Here is a 23,949-nt window from a genome sequence, read left to right on the forward strand (position 1 = left end):
CTATCTTATTTAGGCAATCAAAAAACTCTGAAAAATCTGCCAAAATTATAATATAACAAGACAAAAAAGCATTGGCAGTGCCCTGTATTTAACTCTCAGAGAACATTCACTGCCCATTAATGAATAAAAAAGTAATAATAAAAAAACGTGAGACAACTCAGTACGGGCCTAAGTTTGAGACATTAATAACTTTTCATGGCCCCGGACAGAAAACTCATAGGTGACCAGCACCAGGTTTTAGAAAACCTAAGTAAGTTCTGCCTCATACATCATTTGGTCTCAATAATCATAAATAATTAATGTGAATAAACGCTCAGTGAAAGGCTTTGAGAGGAAGATAAAGGGACCAAAAAACAGCTCAAAAAGCCTCACCCTTTGAATACTTTCAAAAATATATCAAAAGTGCAGAGTGCTAAAGTGCAAAATATTCTAAAAACATATAAGAAAAATATTTAATTCAAAATTCACGTATGAGTCCAAAACATAATAATCACAGATCACAGTCCATTCATTAGACTTATCTGAATCCCAACAAATGACTGTCTTGGCTCGACAGAGCTCCAGACTTCTTTATCTTTCTCTCAAAGCCAGTGAATGTTCTCTGAGAGTTAAATACAGGGCACTGCCAAAGTTTTTTGTCTTGTTATCTTAATTAGGAATATACAAGGCCCATGGAACTAATCTTCTGACTGTATTGTATTGTATGTTTATTTATTATTTGCCTTATACAAAGAGAAGTACAAATCAACAAACATAATAAATGCCACTCTGGATCTAATCCTAAATGGGTTAAGAGGACCTGCAAAGGAAGTAGAAGTAGTGGGACCGTTGGGAAATAGCGATCATAATATGATCAAGTTCAAGGTGAGGTTGGAATACTGAAAGGAAAGAGAACCATAGCAACAACTTTTAACTTCAGGAAAGGAAACTACGAAGCAATGAGGGAAATGGTAAAGAAGAAACTTAAGAACATTTCTAGAAAAAGAACATGCCTGGTAGAACATGCCTGGTCTTTTTTCAGGGACACGGTGAGCGAGGCGCAAAATCTGTATATCCCCAGATTCAGAAAGGGGTGCAAAAAGAGTCGAACAAAAGACCCGGCGAGGATAACTAAAATAGTGAAAGAAGCGATAGGTAATAAGAAAAGTTCATTCAGGAAATGGAAAAAGGACAAAACTGAGGGGAACTGGAAAGAGCACAGGAAGTATCAAAAAGAATGTCACCGTGTTGTTAGAAAAGCCAAAAGAGAGTATGAAGAGAGGTTAGCTAGGGAAGTACGGAATTTCAAACCGTTCTTTAGATATGTTAAAGGGAAGCAGCCGGCTAGGGAGGAGGTGGGACTGCTGGACGACGGAGACAAGAAGGGAGTGGTGAAGGAGGAGAAAGAAGTGGCAGAAAGACTTAACATGTTCTTTTCATCTGTATTTACAAATGAAGACACAACCAACATACCGGAACCAGAGCAAATCTTCAATGGAAATCAAGCAGAAAAATTAACATCCATGGAAGTGAGCCTTGAAGACGTACGCAGGCAGATAGAAAAATTAAAAACTGACAAATCCCCGGGTCCGGATGGAATCCATCCAAGGGTTCTGAAGGAACTAAAAGAGGAAATAGTGGAACTACTGCAGCAAATTTACAATCTATCCCTGAAAACAGGCGTGATCCCGGAGGAATGGAAGATAGCCAACATTACACCCATCTTTAAAAAGGGATCAAGAGGTGACCCGGGAAACTACAGACCGGTGAGTCTGACCTCTGTTCTAGGGAAAATGGCGGAAGCACTGATAAAAGAAAACATTGATGAACATCTTGAAAGAAACGAGCTTCTGATAACCAGCCAACATGGTTTTTGCAAGGGGAGATCGTGCCTAACAAACTTATTGCACTTCTTCGAAGGAATTAACAAATGGATGGACAGAGGAGACCCCATAGACATCATATATCTAGATTTCCAAAAAGCCTTTGACAAGGTACCCCATGAATGCCTACTTCAGAAACTGAAGAACCATGGGGTGGAAGGTGACTTACATAAATGGATCAGAAACTGGTTGGCAGGCAGGAAACAGAGGGTAGGAGTAAAGGGCCACTACTCGGACTGGAGGAGGGTCACGAGTGGTGTCCCGCAGGGCTCAGTGCTCGGGCCGCTGCTATTTAATATATTCATAAATGATCTAGAAATAGGGACGAAGTGTGAGATAATAAAATTTGCGGACAACACCAAACTATTTAGTGGAGCTCGGACTAAGGAGGACTGCGAAGAATTGTAAAGGGATTTGAAAGGGGAATGGGCGACTAGATGGCAGATGAAGTTCAACATTGAGAAATGTAAAGTATTACATGTGGGAAGCAGAAACCCAAGGTACAACTATACGATGGGAGGGATGTTATTGAATGAGAGTACCCAAGAAAGGGACTTGGGGGTAATGGTGGACATGACAATGAAGCCGATGGCACAGTGCGCAGCGGCCACTAAGAGAGCGAATAGAATGCTAGGTATAATCAAGAAGGGTATTACAATCAGAATGAAAGAAGTTATCCTACCGTTGTATCGGGCGATGGTGCGTCCGCATCTGGAGTACTGTGTCCAATATTGGTCGCCGTACCTTAAGAAGGACATGGCGATACTCGAGAGGGTTCAGAGTAGAGCGATGCGTCTGATAAAGGGGATGGAAAACCTTTCATACACTGAGAGATTGGAGAAACTGGGTCTCTTTTCCCTGGAGAAGAGGAGACTTAGAGGGGATAGAGGAGAGTCTTAGAGGAGACTTAGAGACGTACAAGATCATGAAGGGCATAGAGAGAGTAGAGAGGGACAGATTCTTCAAACTTTCGAATAATAAAAGAACAAGAAGGCATTCAGAAAAGTTGAAAGGGGACAGATTCAAAACGAATGCTAGGAAGTTCTTCTTTACCCAACATGTGGTGGACACCTGGAATGTGCTTCCAGAGAGCGTAATAGGGTAGAGTACGGTACTGGGGTTTAAGAAAGGATTGGATAATTTCCTGCTGGAAAAGGGGATAGAGGGGTATAGATAGAGGATTACTGCACAGGTCCTGGACCTGTTGGGCCGCCGCGTGAGCGGACTGCTGGGCACGATGGCCTCAGGTCTGACCCAGCGGAGGCATTGCTTATGTTCTTATGTTCATTACAGACATAAAACCATACAAAAATACAATATAAAAAACCTAAGAACATAAAACAATTAGAGATCTTCTTTATTGCAAACACTAAAGAGTAGGAAGTCCAAAAAGGTAACACGAATAGAACTCAAATGTATGTATACGAATGCTAGAAGTCTAGGAAACAAAATGGGGGAACTAGAGGCAATAGCAAGACATGATAAGTTGGAAATCATTTGCATAACAGAAACATGGTGGAATGAAGAAAACAAATGGGACACAGTGCTACTGGGATACAAACTATATAGAAGAGATCGAGTAGGGCAAAAAGGTGGAGGTATTGCCCTATATGTTCAGGAAGGAGTAGAATCTGTTGAAGTGGCTACGACGGAAATGAAAGAGAAGCTAGAGTCCCTCTGGATCAAGATTCTTGGCCAAAACAGTGCAGACACAAAAATTGGCCTTTACTATCGTCCCCCAGGACAGGCGGAGGAAACTGACTCAGAAATGATAGAGGAAATCAAACAAGAATGCAAGACGGGCAATGTAATAATATTGGGAGACTTCAATTTCCCGAGGATAGACTGGAAACTAGGAACCTCCAACTGCGGCAAGGAGGCCAAGTTCCTGGAGGCGCTAGGTGATTGCTTCCTGGAACAAATGGTAAAAGAGCCGACAACAGGCAACGCCACCCTGGACTTGGTACTAAATGGTCTCACGGGTCCGACAAAAGAAGTAGAAGTTACGGTACCGCTGGGGACGAGCGATCACAATGTGATCAGCTTTAAGCTTGACATCGGGAATAGAAAACATGCCAAAACCTTAACCAAAACCTTAAACTTTAAAAAGGGCAAATACGATCACATGAGAGCCATGGTGAAAAAACGACTCAAGAAAAAGGTGGACAAACTTGAAACGGTAGACCAGGCATGGTCCCTACTGAAAAATACTATCACAGAAGCACAAAATCTCCACATTCCGAGGATCTCCAAAGAGGGGAGAACAAAAGGTAAGGGAGAACCGGCATGGCTTACCAGACAGGTGAGGGAAGCCATAAAAGAAAAGAAGGATTCTTTCAAAAAATGGAAACACATGAAAACAACCGAAGCATGGAAAAAACATAAAGATGATCAGAAGAAATGTCACAAGGTGGTGAGGGATGCCAAAAAGGACTATGAGGAAAAAATAGCGCAAGAGGCCAAAAACTTCAAACCCTTCTTTAGATACGTGAAAGGGAAAAAACCCACAAAAGAGGCGGTGGGACCCCTGGACGACCAGGGAAGAAAAGGGTACATCAAAGAGGATAAACAAATTGCAGACAAACTAAATTCCTTCTTTGCGATCGTCTTTACGGAGGAGGATACCGCAAAAATACCAGAAGCAGTGAAAGTGTTTAGTGGAGTAATAGAAGACAGCCTCACCACAGTTGAAGTGGAGTTGGACCAGATATACTACCAGATCGACAAACTTAAAAGTGACAAATCCCCTGGACCGGATGGAATTCACCCGAGAGTTTTAAAGGAATTGAAGGTTGAAATCGGAGAGCTATTGCAAAAACTTGCCAATCTGACAATCAGAACTGGACAGATACCAGAAGACTGGAAGATAGCGAACGTCACGCCAATTTTAAAAAAAGGATCGAGAGGGGAACCGGGCAACTACAGACCTGTGAGCCTTACATCTGTCCCTGGAAAGATGGTTGAAGCACTGATCAAGGATAGCATAGTCCGGCACCTAGATACACACGACTTGATGAAACCCAACATGGGTTCAGGAAAGGGAAATCATGTTTAACGAATTTACTTCAATTTTTTGAGACCGTGAACAAGCAAATTGATAGTGGAATGCCGGTGGACATAATATATTTGGACTTCCAGAAGGCATTCGACAAAGTTCCACATGAAAGACTTCTCAGGAAACTACAAAGCCATGGAATAGAGAGAGATATACACAGGTGGATAGGCAAATGGCTGGAAAACAGAAAGCAGAGAGTGGGCATAAATGGGAAGTTCTCAGACTGGGAGAAAGTGACTAGTGGTGTGCCCCAGGGCTCGGTTCTTGGGCCGATCCTATTTAATATTTACATCAATGACCTGGAAGAAGGAGTGAGATCATTAAATTTGCAGACGACACAAAGCTATGCCGGGCAATCAGATCGCAGGAGGATAGCGAGGAACTCCAGAGCGACTTGTATCAGTTAGAGAAATGGGCAGAGCAATGGCAGATGAAGTTCAACGTGGAGAAATGCAAAGTAATGCATTTAGGTAGTAAGAATAAGGAACACGAGTATAGAATGTCAGGCGCAACTCTGGGTAAGAGCGAACAAGAAAAGGACCTGGGTGTACTGATAGATAGGACCCTGAAGCCGTCGGCACAATGCGCGGCAGGGGCAAAGAAAGCAAACAGAATGTTAGGCATGATAAAGAAAGGAATCACGAGTAGATCGGAGAAAGTCATAATGCCGCTTTATAGAGCAATGGTCAGACCACACTTGGAATACTGTGTCCAACATTGGTCTCCCAACCTAAAGAAGGATATAAAACTGCTGGAGAGGGTGCAGAGACGAGCAACGAAGCTAATAAGAGGTATGGAGAACTTGGAATATGAGGAACGACTCAAGAAACTGGGACTGTTCTCTCTTGAGAAGAGGAGGCTGCGAGGGGACATGATCGAGACGTTCAAAATGCTGAAAGGCATCGATAAAATAGAGCAGGAAAATAAATTATTTACATTGTCCAACGCGACACGGACAAGAGGACATGGTTTGAAGCTAAGGGGGGACAAGTCCAGGACAAATGCCAGGAAGTTCTGCTTTACACAGCGAGTGGTAGACGCCTGGAATGCTCTCCCAAAGGAGGTTATTAAGGAATCCACTGTGCTAGGATTCAAAGGCAAATTAGATGCACATCTCCTTACGAGAGGCATAGAGGGATATGGGTGACTAAAACTACATCAGGTGTATACCTGACTGGGCCTCCGCATGTGCGGATCGCTGGACTCGATGGACCATGGGTCTGATCCGGAGATGGCAGTTCTTATGTTCTTACATTACCCCAGATAGAAGCTAGCTTCCTTTCATGATATCACAAGATCTTGGATCGCAAAGGGGTGAGGGCACAGGTCAGAGAAAGAAAAGAACATAGCATTGGACCAAAGAAGGGAGCAAAACTCACAAAACTAATCACATATTGTTAGTTCAATTAAAGGACATCACCTACAACTTTTTGCTTGAACTTGTGGACTAACACAACATGCACAGTATTATATTCAAAATCAGTATCTGAAAACCTGAAATATGCCTCAATAATCAATACAGCCAGGGCTTAATTTTTAGACAGGAAGCAAGTGGAATGGTGGAACTGGTGTGGGTGGTGGACAAGCTAGGGACATGAACAACATGATTAGAGGGTCTGGATTAGGGAGTAGAGTGACTGTTTACTTTCTGGTCTGCTCCAAACTCACCTCCTCTCCTCCATTTTACTGCTGCCTAGAAAGGATAGGCTGGAGCAGAACACCTCTGTTACTCTGGAGTCTGAAAAGAAGCAGCACATCCCAGGACATCCTCCCAGAAATTAAGCCCTGAATACAGCTGTCTGGAAGAGCAATACAACATCCAAGTAGCGCTGCCTGAACAGGTGAGAGATGCATGTGGCTGCATTGGTGACATGTCTCGCACAGTGGAGATGAACAGAAAGGACAATGGCATATCTGGAAGATGTAATCATTATATTGAAGAACATCAATCAGACTCAACATGGCCATGATTCGGCCACCAGGCCTGCATCAGGAGTCTACATATAAATGCCACATATTTACATTTAAAAACCCCATATACCTGTATAGGCGATCTTCTGAAATAAGCATCACACAAAAATCATATGGCTCCCTTCAATATGGCTTGAATGGTCTTAAAACAATCACTTCAGTAAAACCAATCCAAAAGCACTCTTAAAGTAGTGTAAATACAATAAGGGGCTCATTTTCAAAACAGAACGTCATCCAAAAAAACAGCATAAAGTGGCACTTAGACATTTTAATCGCCAAAACGTCCAAGTGTCGATTTTCACAACTGACCTTTTATACGTCTTGAAGGTCAATTTCCCTCTAGCACTTCTAAATTTTAAGGGGGCATGTTAGAGGTGTGTTTTGGGTAAGATTAAGATGGCCTTAAGACTTGAACGTATTGCAGGGATAATGAAATCTCTGAATATATCCAGGGTGTCATTAGATGTTTGGAATTAGACCTGTTTTAAAAGTGCATAAGGGTCAAAAAGATACCCAAATTGATCAGATTACCACTGAACAGATTTAAGCATGACCCCCACCCCCTCCACACACATTCCCCCAGTGGTCATTGAACCTCTCCAACCCCTCAAAGATGTGAAAGAAACAGTATATACTAGTGTCTATGATAGTTGCAGTTATTATGGGAAATTCTGGTAGAGCAGTAAGCAGGTGTCTGGCATAGCCTGGCAGGCAGTGTAGTGAACCTTAGAGAGGGGGATTCAGGCCCTCCACCAAAACTCACCCAAAACCTACTGTACTGACAAATAGGTGACACTTGCAGCCATGAGGGCTATTAGGGTGGTAGACAAGTGGGTTTTGGAGGGTTCACCATAGGGTTGTGGTGAAATGTGTACCTGGCGCCCTTGATGTGAAGTTCATAGCAGTGCCCTCTAAGGTGCCCCACTGCTCTGCTTGCATGTCTGTTTAGCCAGTTCATTAAAATGCTGGCCTCTCCTATGTCAAAATGGGCTTGTTTTGGACATTTTGGCAATAACCAAAAAAGAAATATATCCTAAGGGTCAGAACGTCTAGACAAGCCATTTTTGAAGAAAAAAAAAAAAAAAGATAGACGTCATGCGGTTTCAAAAATACTCGTTTTCTCGATCCAAGTTTTGGATGTCTTTGCAGAAAAGTCCAAAGTCAGACTATTGAAAATGCCCCTCCTTGGATGCTAAAACATACACGAATGCAGGACAAGCCTTCTGACGCAAATGAATGCATTGGTAACACTAACATGCATCACTGCAGGTGTTGGGGGGGGGGGGAGTTGGACACCCATACTCATTATCACCACCATGGTGTTAGATATAAAGAATGGGTAAGTTAGTTTAGAGTTAACAACGATATATTGGGACATGGGTGAGGTTTGCAATTTTTGATCTATATCAGCCCTGAGGTGATTCATTGTGTTACAGACTGAACATGTTCCAAAATATTCAAAAACAAGATGCAGCAGGAATCTGAAACATAATTTTTTTTTTTTTTTTTTTAACTGTACAGAGCTCAAGCTAAGGAATGAGTAGCATTTCCTGAGTGAAATATTCAATGAGAACAGTGACTTATACACAGTAATTAACAAACCACAACTAACATACAACTGAAAGGAGAGGCAACAAGAGAAACATTGTCTTTTTTATATAAATCCCTTAAATAGGACAGTGCCACACTGTGGCCTTACAGTACGTAGATTCCATGCTTTAACTTATGGCAGTTGAATATCTCAACACACAAACTATGACAAGAGAGGTTTTGTACGCCTTAAAATAATCCTGCCAAAAAAAGGTCATTTAAGAGGAAAAACTGCTAAGACTATAAAAGTCATCCTACACCCTGTACCTGACAAGCTGTACAAATCCGAGTCAAAACATCTTATATTATAATCTGAGACTGCTATTTTGAAAAAATAGGAAAGAAGTCAAGCCAGCCATCTCTTAGATGGTGAAGTAAATGCATACAGTATATCTTACTCAAAAACTAACCCCCGTCTCCCCCCCCAACCTTTTACTAAACTGCAGTAGAGGTTTCTACCGTGGCCTGGAGCGCTATATGCACTGACGTATTTCTATGAGCGCTGGAGCAGTGTCGGAGCATTTAGTGCTTCGGACCGTGATAGAAACCTCTACCACAGCTTAGTAAAAGAGGGCCTAAATGAAAATTTGTACCCAGCTAGTTTCTGGCGCTGGATTTCATTTAGTAATTGACTCTCTCTCTCTCTCTTTTCTTCTGAAGAGGAGGATCTGCACGTACCTTCTGAGAATATGACGACATCATTGCACTCTTCTCCTGTGCAGGAGCACATGTACACAGTTTTACCAGGCACCTTTCTTTCTTTCATCAGACATTTGCCTGGGGTATGTTCTTCCAACATGATGCCATAGAGACTCATTTTTGGATCGTGACATTTTGTTTCTAAGGTTGTGTTCTTATCATTCTTTGTCCTGCAAATATTGGTGGGAAAACAGGTTTTTTTAAAAGAAAAACATGGATTTCTCTGAGACTCTGTCTTCACTTTGCTACAAGAACAGCAAAAGAAAAATGAAAATACACATACATGGATATTAATCACATGCCTGTAATGGAGCAAACAGGGAATACCAGTTACTAACTTTGATAATATTTTCCCAGGGACACAATAGATAATGAGCTAATAAAGTTGGCAGAAAGAAAAACAGTTTGAAGAAAACAAAATGGTCTCTCTGGGAGGAGCTTGGGGAGAAAGAGGAATCGGTTCCACTCTCTGACAAAGAATCGCACAAGGAGGCTTAAACAAGACTGACAAAAGACAGATAGGAGACACAGTTTCTCTTAGATAAGACACAGAAACAATTAGATATAATTTTGGTTTTAAAATCTTACTTTGGGATCCAAAGATGCTTTGTTTTGTAGTTTTTGTGTTTGGATATTTCCTGATGTCTCACAGATCATTGAGGCCCCAATGTGGAAGACATTTCTGGGGTTAGAAGCTTTGGTAATTGCAATTGGGGCCTCCTTTTTTTTTTTTTTTAAGTTTCCCATAAAGGGAATTCCTTTGTATTTCTTGATCCTAAACACTTAAAAGGTTGGTATTAAAAGCAATTTAAATGGCTAGAAACAGCTTCTGGCCACTAAAATTGCTTGTCCAGAGCTAACCATAGAAATTCAGTGCACTTAACTAGATCATAGGGCTAGATTCCCTAACAATAGAGACTCAATCACTGTTGGCCGATTTTGCAACAACGATTGATTCACTATTAAGTATGCATGCAAATGACTTGCACGGAGGTGCATGCAAACCTACTGACTCAATCGCTCAGTGAGAGATTGACACAATACAGAACCCTAACAGTAGTGACAGGGGAAGCAGTCTCCTGTCACTGCTGGCAGGGCTTCTGCCTAAAAAAGTCCCTCACTGATCTAGCACTCCTGAAACACTGACCCCCCCGAACACCAAAAAGATGGCAGAAGGGATGCCCACCCCCTCTTGCCATGAAGGACCTCCCCCCTCCTGCCATGAATGACCTCCCAAAGAAAAAGGCAGGAGGAATGACCACTCCCTCCTGCCCCCAAAGGCACTCGCCTGTTCCCCCCAAAATAACAGCAGGAGGGATGTCCACCCTCTCCTACCCGCAAATACCCGAGTTGCTCAGTGGGGTATAACCGGCTATTTTCCATCTAAAAATTAAGGTAGCCTCAAACAGGGTTAAACCTGTATATTAATGGACCCCTCTCTGTGACTGGATCTCTGAAAGAAGCCCACTCCCCTTGAAATGAGTTTTAAATAGTGCACCCAATCCTCTTTACCTAGGAACTGCAGGAACATAAACTTTACTCCACAACTGAACTTGAGATTTAGGTAGAGGTACTCAAAACAAGAGAATTCTATGGGGTAGAGATTCAACTGGAGGCGGTCAGCAATTTTTTAAATTCCAACCATGGCTGGCTAAATTAGATATTTAGTGCCAAGCCAAATGCGAGCACCCATATTGAATATCCGGTGCCAAGTTCAGTGTGACTGACCAACTGAGTTTATGTGGGCCTGGTTGAATATCGGCCGGGTCACATATAACTGTAAAACTTTTAGAAGGCCCTCTGATTCCCCTTCCCTCCGCAACATGAAAGCCTCTGATTAGGATTACCAGATTTTCGGGAACAAAAATCAAGACCCGTGGCCCTGCCCCCAGGCCCGCCCCATTCTACCCGAGCCGTGCCCCTTTCTGCCCACAACTCTGCCCCATCAACCCGGTCGCTTGTCGGGAGGGCACCTGCACATGCGCTCGGTGTGATATGATTAAATCACACCCATGTGCGCACGCACGGGATATCATCGTGTCGCAGCCAAGCACGCACAGATGCTATCCCAATGTCGCTGCTAGTTGGAAGCTTTTTGAAACCTGGACAAAGTGCCGGGTTTTGAAAAACGGTCTGGACCCCCAGACATATCCTCGAAAGGAGGCCACTTCCAGGGAAATCCGGACATCTGATAACCCTACCTCTGATTCGTCTGTCCCCCTCTCCAATATGGGAGCACCTGATCCCACCCATCCTTCTAACATGCAGGTTAGGCCCCCTTAGATCTAACTGTATATCCCTGGTGGTGGGGGCAGGAATGAAGCCCACTCACTCCTGCCCTTAGTGGCTGCCATTCCATGATGGTCATCCTGACCCACTAGGGGTGGGGGATTAGGGCCCCTTCTGTCAGGTGTGGGAAAGGATCAGAGGGCCTTCTAAGGATTTTGCTGTTATGCAGGTCCCTTACAATATTCAGTGCTGGGGCCTAGATAGCTAAGGAGGTGAATATGGGACAGTTTTTGAGCAGTTCTAAATTCTTCCACGTAGCTAAGTGGGTGCCAGCACAGATACAAGATCCTTTATCTGAAATTCTGAAACTGAAAAACTCCCCCAAAACGAAATTTGATGCAAACTGGAAGTAATCAACTTCCCCGACATGACACACACTGAAACCAATGCTAGTGCATGTGTTGCTCCCAGGAGCATCTCTTCTCCGTTGCCACTGTTAGTCCTTCCCCACCCAGAACCAGCAGTTCACCTGCCTTAAGGCCCCCCTCAACCCATCAATTTCCCCATCAGCGCGCCCCTCTTTTCTTTCCCTTTTCCCCTACCCCTGAAGACTGATGACCCCCACCCCACCCCCTCACGAAACTGCTGTAGGAAGTCTTGGCAGCCATTTTCAGCACCAAGAGAGCACAGGCAGGAACGAATAAGAATTGCTCCTGCCCCAACATCCCGCTAGAACACCAAGGAAGCATGGCCTGTGAGTCCTGCCGCTGGGTCTGGGAGTAGGGTGGGTCATCAGTCCTTGGGGTGGGGGAAGAGGGATGGAGGAAGCATATATGGTACAAGTACAAGATCCATTCTATAAACTGAAAAGCTCTGAAAACCGAAATATGCTTGGTCCCAATGATTTTGGATAAAGGATCTTGTACCTCTACTGAATATTGTTGGCAACTGCATATCTACTGGTTCCTCCCCAACTCCACTTTGAGAATCACTCCTGACCTACCTACATTTTTTTGGGGGGGGGGCAAGAACTTTATTTAGTTTTTACTGCCAACAAAAAGTGCAATACAATTTATATACAAATAATGATAATCAACCAAGCACTTATAATCAATCAGTATCTACACAAAAGATAAAAATTCCCTTCCCCATCTATCATTACCATCAGGAATAATACCAAAACAAAAGATATATACCCTTCTGCTCCCCCCCCCCCCCCCGGAATGTGTAGGTGAAAAAAACAATAAAAATAAAGAGAAAGATAAAGGACAACTATAGCAAATCTACAAAAGACGTCAATGGACCCCCAAACTAATTTGAATATCTTATTATGCCCCAGCATGTCAGCATTCGTTTTCTTTTATTTATAAGTTAAACATAAGCTCGCCCACTAAAAAAGAAAACAATTCTTCCAATTGCGAGTAATCATTCGCATGGCTATCCCGGTCATAATAAGGAAAAGCCGGCATTTATAGCGGTCTGTGGGGGGCTTAATATGTCAATGGAATTTTTGTTGGACAGTCAGAGCCAGTATTCAGTGGCACTGCACTTTTAAGTGCTGCTAATCACTGGAAACAGGACAGCCCAAGTGATTTAGATGGGTCTCTCATATCGGCTTAAATCACTTTCAATATCAGGCGGTGTAGTTTTAAAGGTTCATAGACAAAATCGCGCGAGACAACAGCGCGCCGACAACTGAGCGCTGACAACTGAGCGCAAGGTTGACGGCGCGCCAAAGAAAAGCACTATTTTAAAGGGTTCCGACGGGGGTGTGTTGGTGGGGAACCCCCCTATTTTACTTAACAGACATCGCGCTGGCGTTGTGGGGGGTTTGGGGGGTTGTAACCCCCTCATTATACTTGAAACCAAACTTTTTGCCTGTATTTTAGGGAAAAAGTTCAGTTTTAAATATAATGGGGGGTTACAAACCCCCAAACCCCCCACAACGGCAGCGCAATGTCTGTTAAGTAAAGTGAGGGGGGGTTCCCCCCACACCCCCCATCAGAACCCTTTAAAATAGTGCTTTTCTTCGGCGCGCCGTCAATCTGGCGCTCAGTTGTCTGCGCTCAGTTGTCGACGCGCCGTTGTCTCGCGCGATTTAGTCCCGTCACCATTTTTAAAGCAGGTACAAGCGAACATAACTTTGCATTTCATTCACTCTTTTTTGATATCTAATGATATGCTGCTTCTTTTCTCTTCCAAAGCACTCTACAGCAGTGTTTCTCAACTCTGTCCTGGAGTTCCCTCTTGCCCGTCAGGTTTTCAGGATATCCACAATGAATATGCATAAACTTGATTTGCATACACTGCCTCCATTATATGCAAATTTCTTTTTCTGATAACTTAGTACCATCCTCTTGGAAAACAGCTCTAATTGTTCCAAAGCTCAAACAACATAACCTAGACCCTACTCTCCCCAAAAACTATCGTCCTATTTCTAATTTACCTCTAATCTCCAAACTTACAGAAAAAATCATTCACTCTCAACTGACAGAATTTCTCGAAAAAACTCATGCTTTACATCCCTGCCAAACAGGGTTTCGATCTTTACACTCTACAGAACTATCATTATTAGGCCTAACTTCCACTATACAATACTACCATGATCATCAAAAATCAGCTATTCTAGTTTCTCTTGACTTATCCGCAGCCTTTGATACTATTGACCACCCTCTTCTTATCACAAGACTTGCAGACTGCGGCATTACCGGCTCTGCACTCTCTTGGTTTATATCTTACTTTCACAATCGCTGCTCTAAAGTCCACCTTAAAAACGAAACTTCGCCAAACCTACCACAAACTTTCGGAATCCCTCAAGGGTCAATTCTATCCCCTCTGCTATTTAATATTTTTCTTTCCCCCCTTCTTACTTTAGCCCAATCAATAGGATTTACCATTTTTGCATACGCAGACGATATACAACTCCTTCATCCAATCAACACCACCAACATTTCAGAAATAATAGATATAAACAATAAATTAGATAACATATATGATTGGCTCTATACACACAAGCTCTCTCTCAACATCGAGAAATCCTGTGGTCTTCTTCTTCCAATTAAAACTTCTGAAACTCTATTAGGAACTATCTCTATTAAATCTATTCCACTTCCCATGGAAAGTAAAATTAAACTTTTAGGGGTTATTATTGATAGAGACCTCTCTTACCATGATCATATCAGTTCAATTGTTAAAGTCTGCTTCTTCAAAATGCGCATTATTCGATCCCTACTTTCTATCTTGGACACTGATTCTATTACAGTATTGACTCATTCTTTAGTAATCTCCCACCTAGATTATTGTAACTCCCTTCTCAATGGCCTTCCCCAAAAAGAATTACGTCGCCTTCAATTATTACAAAATACAGCAATAAAACTTATTTATAAAAAAGGCCGATTTGATCATGTTACTCCACTCTTAAAAGAAGCTCACTGGCTCCCTATCACCCACCGTATCACCTATAAAATCATCTTACTCTGCTTTAAAATTAAACAATCTCATCAACCTTCATTCCTCGACAAACTCCTGATACCTCAATGCTCCTCCCGCACTCTAAGATCCTCTGATCAAAAACTTCTTTTCATCCCCCCTCTAAAAGATTTCTATTATACTCGTAAAACAAATTTTGCCGTAACTGCTCCTACATTATGGAACTCCTTGCCACAATACCTCCGCGACGAACAACAACTTGTTAAATTTAAATCTTGTCTAAAGACTTTCTTATTTCATGACGCTTATAACCGAACCTAGATTTTCTTCTATCCATTTTCTCTCTCTTCTCTTTTATTTCTATTCTCTCTCCTCTTGCAAGCAATTATCACTACAATATGCCCTTACCTTCACGTTTTTTCCCTACCCATTCTTCCCTTTTCTTCTTATAAAATGTAACTTTTTCCCCTCCACCCTTACTATCCTCACAGTCAAGTCTGTCTTGTTTTGTCATTCATGTCCCACTTAAATATTTTATCCATTCTTCCCTTATACCCCCTTTTTTTTAAAAAAACTATATTGTTAACCGGCCAGATATTTGGTTTATGGTCGGGATATTAAAAATTAATAAACTTGGAAACTTGGAAACTTGTATATTCATTGTGGGTATCCTGAAAACCTGACTGGCAAGAGGGTACTCCAGGGCAGAATTGAGAAACACTGATCTACTACTTCGTACAAGCATAAACCAGGGTGACCTACCACACTGCTGCACAGACTTCACCAGGTTGTTCACAGATAGACGTTTGCTCACAGTTGCTCTGGCACATGTCTTGGTTGTTGCAGGTTGACAACTTCTCATCACAAAACTTGCACAGTTCTGGAATAAGTAATTTCCCATTCTCATCCCTCTTCTTATTTGGAGGTACTTCAAAATTTGGAAAAAGGGAAAGGAACAAATAAAGTAACTTGTCAGTCATGTAATTTTTTTGTACCCTCTGTGTGCAATGTGGTCAGTATCTTTATTAGTAGTCTTCCCTGAATTGTTCCTTAGAGCAAATGAGTTGCTTTTCTACTGGAACCTATTATTACGGGAAGATCTACATCTGTAGGCCTTGCAGGAAGTTACATTGGAAGGAGGGACTCAGTGGGAAGAAGCCTGTGTGCGATGTTGCCTCTTCATCCTACGAACGCTTCTAAAAGGCTTTTAATAAAGCATCTAACTTTGATGGTATCTGGGATCCGCTTTTTGTCTCTACATCAGCACTGATACAGATTTTTATACCTGGGTTTTGGACTTCCATATGCCAATGTTGTCATAACCACGTGACCATTAAAAAAAATGAGCACAAAAGTACTTTCCGACGCCTATTTGGTAGGCAGTGAGGGCTTACGTGTTAATCCTGCACTAATTAGTTGATGCTCAGAAATGTAGCTGCAATGACTGATCATGAAGAAATGCTCCCTCCCTCCCCCGACACATCCCCTCCTCAATAAGACAAAAAATATTTTTTAGTGCATGGTTTGTGCACTAAATCATGTCCTGCGCAGTAAGGTATTGTAAGTTCCAATAAGTGCATGGAAAGTGCACTTAGTAAATGGATCCCTTAGACCAGTGATTCCCAACCCTGTCCTGGAGGAACACCAGGCCAATTGGGTTTTCAGGCTAGCCCTAATGAATATGCATGAGAGAGATTTGCATATGATGGAAGTGATAGGCATGCAAATTTGCTTCATGCATATTCATTAGGGCTAGCCTGAAAACCCAATTGGCCTGGTGTTCCTCCAGGACAGGGTTGGGAACCACTGCCTTAGACCAGGGGTGGACAATTCCGGTCCTCGAGAGCCGGAGCCAGGTCAGGTATTCAGGATATCCACAATGAATATGTATGAGATGGATCTGCATGCACTGCCTCCTTGAGATGCAAATCTATCTCATGCATATTTATTATGGATATCCTGAAAACTTGACCTGGCTCCGGCTCTCGAGGACCGGAATTGCCTACCCCTGCCTTAGACCAGGGGTGGGCAACTCCGGTCTGCGAGGGCCGGAATCCAGTCGGTTTTTCAGGATTTCCCCAATGAATATGCATGAGATCCATTTGCATGCAGTTCTTTCAATGCATATTCCTTGGGGACATCTTGAAAACCTGACTAGATTCTGGCCCTCAAGGACCGGAGTTGCCCACCCCTGCCTTAGACTAAGGGGAGGAGAGAAGAAGGGAAATGCCACGAGTGAGGTTCACAAAAAAGGACTAAAGAGAGACTGAGTGGTTTGAATTCTAAGCAACATCTGAATCCTGAGGCACATGCCATAGAAGAGGAAGAGAAAGGAGGGATCATTGGAAAGCATTTCATTCAAAAAAGAAAGGGAGAGTCAAGCAGCAGCTAATTTCACACCCAGCATGGGGCGAAGGATTGGTACCCGAAAGCAGTAAGATTATCTGCTTGAAACCTAGTATAGAAGGAGATAGGGCCCAGATTCTGCATGCATCCCACTTGTCTTGTTCAGAGAGATTGAATAAAGGAAATAAATAAAAAGGAAAACCTGGAAAGAATATAAGAGAAGACTAACACAAGAAAAGTGGAACAGACTGGGACCAACCTAATTTGAAAACCAAGGACTCCTTTTACTAAGCTGCGTTAGGGCTTTAACGTGTGGAATAGCGCACGCTAGATGCTAACACCAGCATTGAGCTGGCATTAGTTCTAGTCGTGTAGCACGGGCGGGGGGCATGATTGCTGGGGCAAGAGGGCATGGGCTCCCTCTTGCCCCGATATCATCGGGGGTGCCGTGGCTGCCGCGGGGCAAGATGGCTTGGGCTCCCTCTTGCCACAATGTTGTCGGGGGGTGCCGTGGTTGCCCGGGGTAGGAGAGCTTGGGCTCCATCTTGCCCCGATGTTGTGTGTGTGTGTGTGGGGGGGGTGGTGTATCATGGCAGGAGAGATGCCTCATCTCCCCTACCGCGATGCCATCACTCCTCTACCCGAACTGCCGCGACCCGCGGCAGGAGAGATAGGGCATCTCTCCTGCCGTGGGTCGCGGCAGTTCTGGTAGAGGAGTGATGGCATTGCGGTAGGGGTTATGAGGCATCTCTCCTGCCGCGATGGTTGTGGTGGGTGGGTGGGTAGGTTGCCGGGCCGCTGAACTGATCGCGCCAGTAGCCAAAAGCTCAGCGGCCCCTTTTTCGGCACTTAGACCTGGTTTGACTTCGTCTAAGTCACAAAGGTCTAAGTGCCGACTAGGCAACCTGCCTATGGTTTTGGTTATAGCTGCTGCATGACTAGGTGTAGGTCTGCCCACCTCCCGCCCACCGCCCGCCCTTTCCCCTCTTCTAAACATGCCTCTTTTCTCTCTGTGCGTTTAGTGCCAGGGGAAAGGCCTAAGCTGGTTTTAGATACGTCTAAAAACCAGCTTTGGTTATGGGTACTTGGACGATTAGGCTTTTTGATCGTCCAAGTAGCCATTTAGGACACTTTTTAGACATTTTTTTTTTTATTATGAACCCCACTGTGTTTAAAGAGGCAATTTTTTTAAAATTTTTTATTGATTTTTAAACTTTGACAGTGCAATATAATTAATTGAACATAAACACTGTATAAAACGCACTATTAAATACACAATTAATACTTAAAACAATCATTTTCTCCCCCTCCTCTCAATTATTAATACAAGAATACATATTATGTGATTACAATATTATAATTAAGTAATTTTAATAATCAAAATACATTTCCCTCCCCCCAGACCCCCTCTAGGGGGGAAGAAAATGATTGTTTTAAGTATTAATTGTGTAAAGTGGCAGTTTTTATGGATTGGAATGTGTCTGCTGTTGGAAATGTGCATCTCATATATTTTTGTACTTTGCAAAATTCAGGAGGAAATACATTTCTGTTCCTCTTTTTTCCAGTATTTTTCTGTTCAGGGTCTTTCTTTCTGCAGTTTCCATATCAGTTTTTGTTTGCTTCTAATTTTTGTACTTTGCATAGTTCAGGAGGAAATACATTTCTTGTTCCTCTTTTTTCAGTGTTTTTCTGTTCAGGGTTTTTCTTTCTGTAGTTTCCATTTCGATTTTTGTTTGCATGTTTACATCTAATTTGTGGCTCCTTATTGGATTTTTCTTTGTTTTGGCACCCAGACATGGCAACAGAGTACTGTTGCACTTTACAGGGCACTGCTGTGAACTTCACAAAAAGGGTGCCACATAAATATCTCACCTAACTCCCTTGCAGGTCATGGTGAGCCCCCCAAAACACCCCCAAAACACTATATGAACCTGTCTACAACCCCAATAGCCCTTATGGCTGCAGGTCCAACTATATGGTAGTATAGTAGAGTTTGGGGGAGAGGGGGGTTGGTGGGCTCATATTTTCCATATGGTTCACTAGTCCACTCCCCATACTACTTAAGCCACCTCTGTGCAGCTCTACTAGGCTTTCCTATGCCAGGTGCTGATGTTCTGGATACAGGTAAGTACGTTTTTATTCTGATTTTTATGGCAGTGTGTGTGTGTGTGGGGGGGCAGTTATCACTGGGGGAGTGTGTGGGGGTCTGTACTTTGTCCCTGCAGTGGTTATCTGGTCACTTTGGATACTTTTTGGCCACTTACACCTGTTTTTGGATCACCTAAGTCACAATGTATAAGTTCCGTCTAGGCAACCTCGTCAAACTTTTGTTTATCGCTGCAGGACGACTAAGTTTGGCCAGTCCACCTCCCGCCTTAACCACTTCTCGAAAAACACCCCTTTTCACTCTGGATGCACAGCAGCAGTCAAAAGGCCTAAGATGCCTCTAGATACGTCTAAAACCTGTTTTGATTATCGGCACTTGGATGACCTGCCTCTTAGGTCATCCAAGTACTGATTTTGGCAGGTTTTTAGACATATTTTCATTTTGAGTATGAACCTCATAGGGTTTATCTGTATTCTGCACGTGTGAAAAAGGCCAGGTGTTCTGGTAGGAATAAATGCCGTGAAGCGTTATTGGTGTCATGGCCCCCAAGTAGGAAGAAATTTGTTGGCAGCTTTGTCTGGGTTTTGGAAGGCCCCCAAGCTCAGGGCTGTGTTTGGAGAGCCTCTGGGCAAGTGTGGATATCGATGTGATGCGCATGAGCATGTCAACCAAGCGTGCGTGGAAGCCCTCTAGACGCGGCCTGGAGCTTGGGGAAGGAAACACAAGGTTCATGTGGGGGCGGGACCAGGGGTGGAAAGGAGCGGGGCTGAGGGGGTGGTACAGGGTGGGGTGGGGGGGTATAACAGGGCGGGGCAGAATGAAGTGTGGGAAAGTATATTCTTTTTTTCAAGAGGAATCTGGTAGCCCTAACTAGCAGGCATGCAATGAAGCTACTAAGTAGTAGATTTAAAATAAACTAGAGAACATGTTTCTTCACTCAGTGTGTAATTAAATTATGGAATTCGTTGCCAGAGAAGGACTTGGGAAAATCCACTGCTTATTCCTAGGATAAGCAACATAAAATTTGTTTTACCCTTTGAGATCTTGGTTGGCCACTGTTGAAAACAAGATGCTGGGCTTGATGGACCTTTGGTCAGTCCCAGTATAACAAATCTTATGTTCTTAGGTTCTGATGCTTCTCCGGACCTACTATAGGTAAGCCACTTCAAGTCTGAGTGGTCATCAATTTGCTTGGGTTTTTAGGATATCTTTAATGAATATATATATATATATATATATAGAAGGAAGAAGGTGTTGATGCCCCTGTACAGGTCATTGGTGAGGCCCCACTTGGAGTATTGTGTTCAGTTTTGGAGACCATATCTGGCGAAAGACGTAAGAAGACTTGAGGCGGTCCAGAGGAGGGCGACGAAAATGATAGGAGGCTTGCGCCAGAAGACGTATGAGGAGAGACTGGAAGCCCTGAATATGTATACCCTAGAGGAAAGGAGAGACAGGGGAGATATGATTCAGACGTTCAAATACTTAAAGGGTATTAACGTAGAACAAAATCTTTTCCAGAGAAAGGAAAATGGTAAAACCAGAGGACATAATTTGAGGTTGAGGGGTGGTAGATTCAGGGGAAATGTTAGGAAATTCTACTTTACGGAGAGGGTGGTGGATGCCTGGAATGCGCTCCCGAGAGAGGTGGTGGAGAGTAAAACTGTGACTGAGTTCAAAGAAGCGTGGGATGAACACAGAAGATTTAGAATCAGAAAATAATATTAAAGATTGAACTAGGCCAGTTACTGGGCAGACTTGTACGGTCTGTGTCTGTGCATGGCCGTTTGGAGGAGGATGGGCAGGGGAAGGCTTCAATGGCTGGGAGGGTGTAGATGGGCTGGAGTAAGTCTTAACAGAGATTTTGGCAGTTGGAACCCAAGCACAGTACCGGGAAAAGCTTTGGATTCTCGCCCAGAAATAGCTAAGAAAAAAAAAAATAAATAAAAATTCAAATTGAATCAGGTTGGGCAGACTGGATGGACCATTCGGGTCTTTGTCTGCCGTCATCTACTATGTTACTATGTTACTATATGTTACTATGTTACTATGTTACTATGTAAGAAATATCTCTGCTCACGCTGCTTCAGTTGTATGAAAATCTCTCTGATGTACCTTTTTGTACTTTAGGAATATTCTGGAAACCTGATGGAACAGGTGACCACGGGAATTTGAACTTTCCAGGCACTGGAGCCTACAGTACCAAACTGAAGCAAAAGCATATGTGGGCAACAATTTCAGTTTGTTACATTTCATGCCAGCTGAGTGGAAGCACAAATCCAAAAAATGGAGGTTTTATTCTTTGGCTTTTCTTCTTCTCCTAGTTTGTATATAGCTGCTCATGAAATACAGCACAATATTATGCTCTGTTCAAGTTAAAGAAAATTGGATGCTCTATGGTGATATGTCACATGTGGTCCCACTTTGTGTTACTGCTGTGTTTATTGCAAAATCAATAAATGCTTCCAACAGGAAGGGCAACAAATAATCTACATTAACGTGAGCTATTTCCCAGGTTGTTTTGACTGAATTCCCACAAATATATATATTTTTTTTTCGGGGGGGGGAGGGGGCGCCTGCGTGCTAAACACAGCAGAAGCTCTTTTTCCCCCCACAAATATTTTTAATGTGTTGCTTTCCATGGTGGTGTGAATGGTTCAGGGAAAGCAAGCCAGTTTTTTTCCCCCCAATGAATTCCACTTCTAGATGACTCACCTTAAATAAGTATGCTTCTTTGCAAAAAATAAGTGTGACCGTTGCTGCAGAAGGGGCTTGTAAATACCAAACCATCTCAAAATGATAATTTAGCCACTCAGTGAGAAGTCTCTGCAGGCTAAATGAAAGTGAAATGTTTTGTACTTACAGTTAACGCTTTTCCTCGTGAAAAAGGGAAGGGGCTGGTGTTTTTTCTTACTATTTATTGCACATGTGATAGATACATACCTATTTGGCTTCTGCCCACTTAAATCACCTGTGGCTGCCTAACCACGGATATTCAGTGGCATTTAACTAGACAGTGCCGCTGAATATCAGCACAAAATGGTCGTGTCAAAAGTGGCAGGCACAATCATATATTCTTATAGTTTAAGTTAGCTGAGGCTTTTGTCCACCTTGTTGCAAATACTTTTAACATTTTAGCAGAGGAAAATTAAGTTATGTGAAGAGCAAGACCATAGTTCCAGAACTTTATTGTGATTTTCATATGCCTTATTTATAATATTTATTTATTTAAAAAGCTTATATCCCATGACATGCGGGTTACCACAAAACATGCATAATAAAATTAAAACAAACACAAAGGGGTCCTTTTACTAAGGTGCACTAACAAATTTAGCATACGCTAAAGATTAGCACGTGCTAAATACTAACGCGCCCATAGAATATAATGGGCGTGTTAACATTTAGCATGTGCTAAATTGGTTAGCACGCCTTTGTATTCAATTTTGGGGGTCCTTTTAATATCATATCATACTAACAAAAAAAAATCTACTAACCCCCCCTCCAATACCACAAACACACAAATAAATAAAAAAACACTGTATTAAAGTTAAAATAAAAGCCTTGCAGGAAACCCTAACTTTGGACTCTGGTGTGTAGGATAACCAACTGAAGACAGACATTAAGCAAGGAGTTTAATTTTTATAAAGATATGTATGGCTGTAATAAAACATTTTGGGCCTTATATTCAGCCAGTGGTTGTCAGTATTTGGCTGACCACTGATGGCTTTTTTCCTGGATATTCAACGTCATGGCACGACCCGGCGCCAGCACTAAATTTGTGGGAAATCTCAGACGGATAAAACCTAGCTGGTTAAGTCCGATATTCAGCATTTAACTGTCTACGATGAGCCGCATAAAGATAGCGCTAGAGCAAGAAACATCGTTATTCACATTGTCCAATGTGACTCGGACAAGAGGTCATGGACTGAAGCTGAGGGGCACCAGGCCCAGGACAAATATCAGGAAATTCTGCTTCGCACAACGAGTGGTGGACGCTTGGAACGCACTCCCGGAGGAGGTCGTGATGGAGACCACCATTCCGGGATTCAAGGGCAAGTTGGATGCACACCTTCTCACAAATCACATTGAGGGATACGAGTAAACAAGGTTTCTCAACAGGGAACACCTGGCTTGGCCTCCGCGGGTGCGGGTCGCCGGACTGGATGGACCTAGGGTCTGATCTGGCGAAGCCATTTCTTATGTTCTTATGTTATGTTTAAGTGGTCCCATTTCTGGGTTGTCTTAGCTGGTTAAGTGCTGAATATTGGCACTTCACTGGCTAGGTGCCATCCCACCCATGGAATGCTCATAAAGGGGCCAGTTTTGGCTTGAATACTAATCAGGCATTTTCAGTGGCACCATCTGGTTAAAAATGGGAGAGGATTCAACAAAGGGCGCTAAGCGTATTAGCGCACGCAAACCACTAAAGACACCCATTATACCCCTATGGCTTAGACCCCTTTGTTAAATCCCGCCCACCCCTCAAGTGCCATTGAATATACCCAGTTAGCCATGGACAAGTGATTTATACGGCCAGGAGCCATTTCTGTCTGTTTAAATTACTTTGTATATCGACCCATTTATTTAAAAAAAAAAAAAAAAATGCAAAGGACCCCCAAATTACCAAAATGAAATACTGTAGAACTGAAAAACAAAAGCCT

At 42.9% G+C, this 23,949-nt stretch overlaps 1 protein-coding gene across 2 annotated transcripts in view; it reads right to left on the bottom strand.

Moving 5' to 3' along the window:
* Positions 1-23,949, bottom strand: part of TGFBR2 (transforming growth factor beta receptor 2) — a 227,068-nt gene that overhangs the window by 109,640 nt on the left and 93,479 nt on the right. For both annotated transcript variants that reach the window (XM_033930135.1, XM_033930136.1), the window contains exons 4-5: positions 15,598-15,763; positions 9,157-9,347 (exon numbers count right to left, since the gene is read on the bottom strand). In XM_033930135.1, coding sequence (XP_033786026.1) covers positions 9,157-9,347; positions 15,598-15,763 — 357 coding nt within the window. The remainder of the gene's footprint in view (positions 1-9,156; positions 9,348-15,597; positions 15,764-23,949) is intronic.

The sequence above is a fragment of the Geotrypetes seraphini genome, chromosome 2 (genome assembly GCF_902459505.1).
Source record: "Geotrypetes seraphini chromosome 2, aGeoSer1.1, whole genome shotgun sequence".
Taxonomy (NCBI): domain Eukaryota; kingdom Metazoa; phylum Chordata; class Amphibia; order Gymnophiona; family Dermophiidae; genus Geotrypetes; species Geotrypetes seraphini.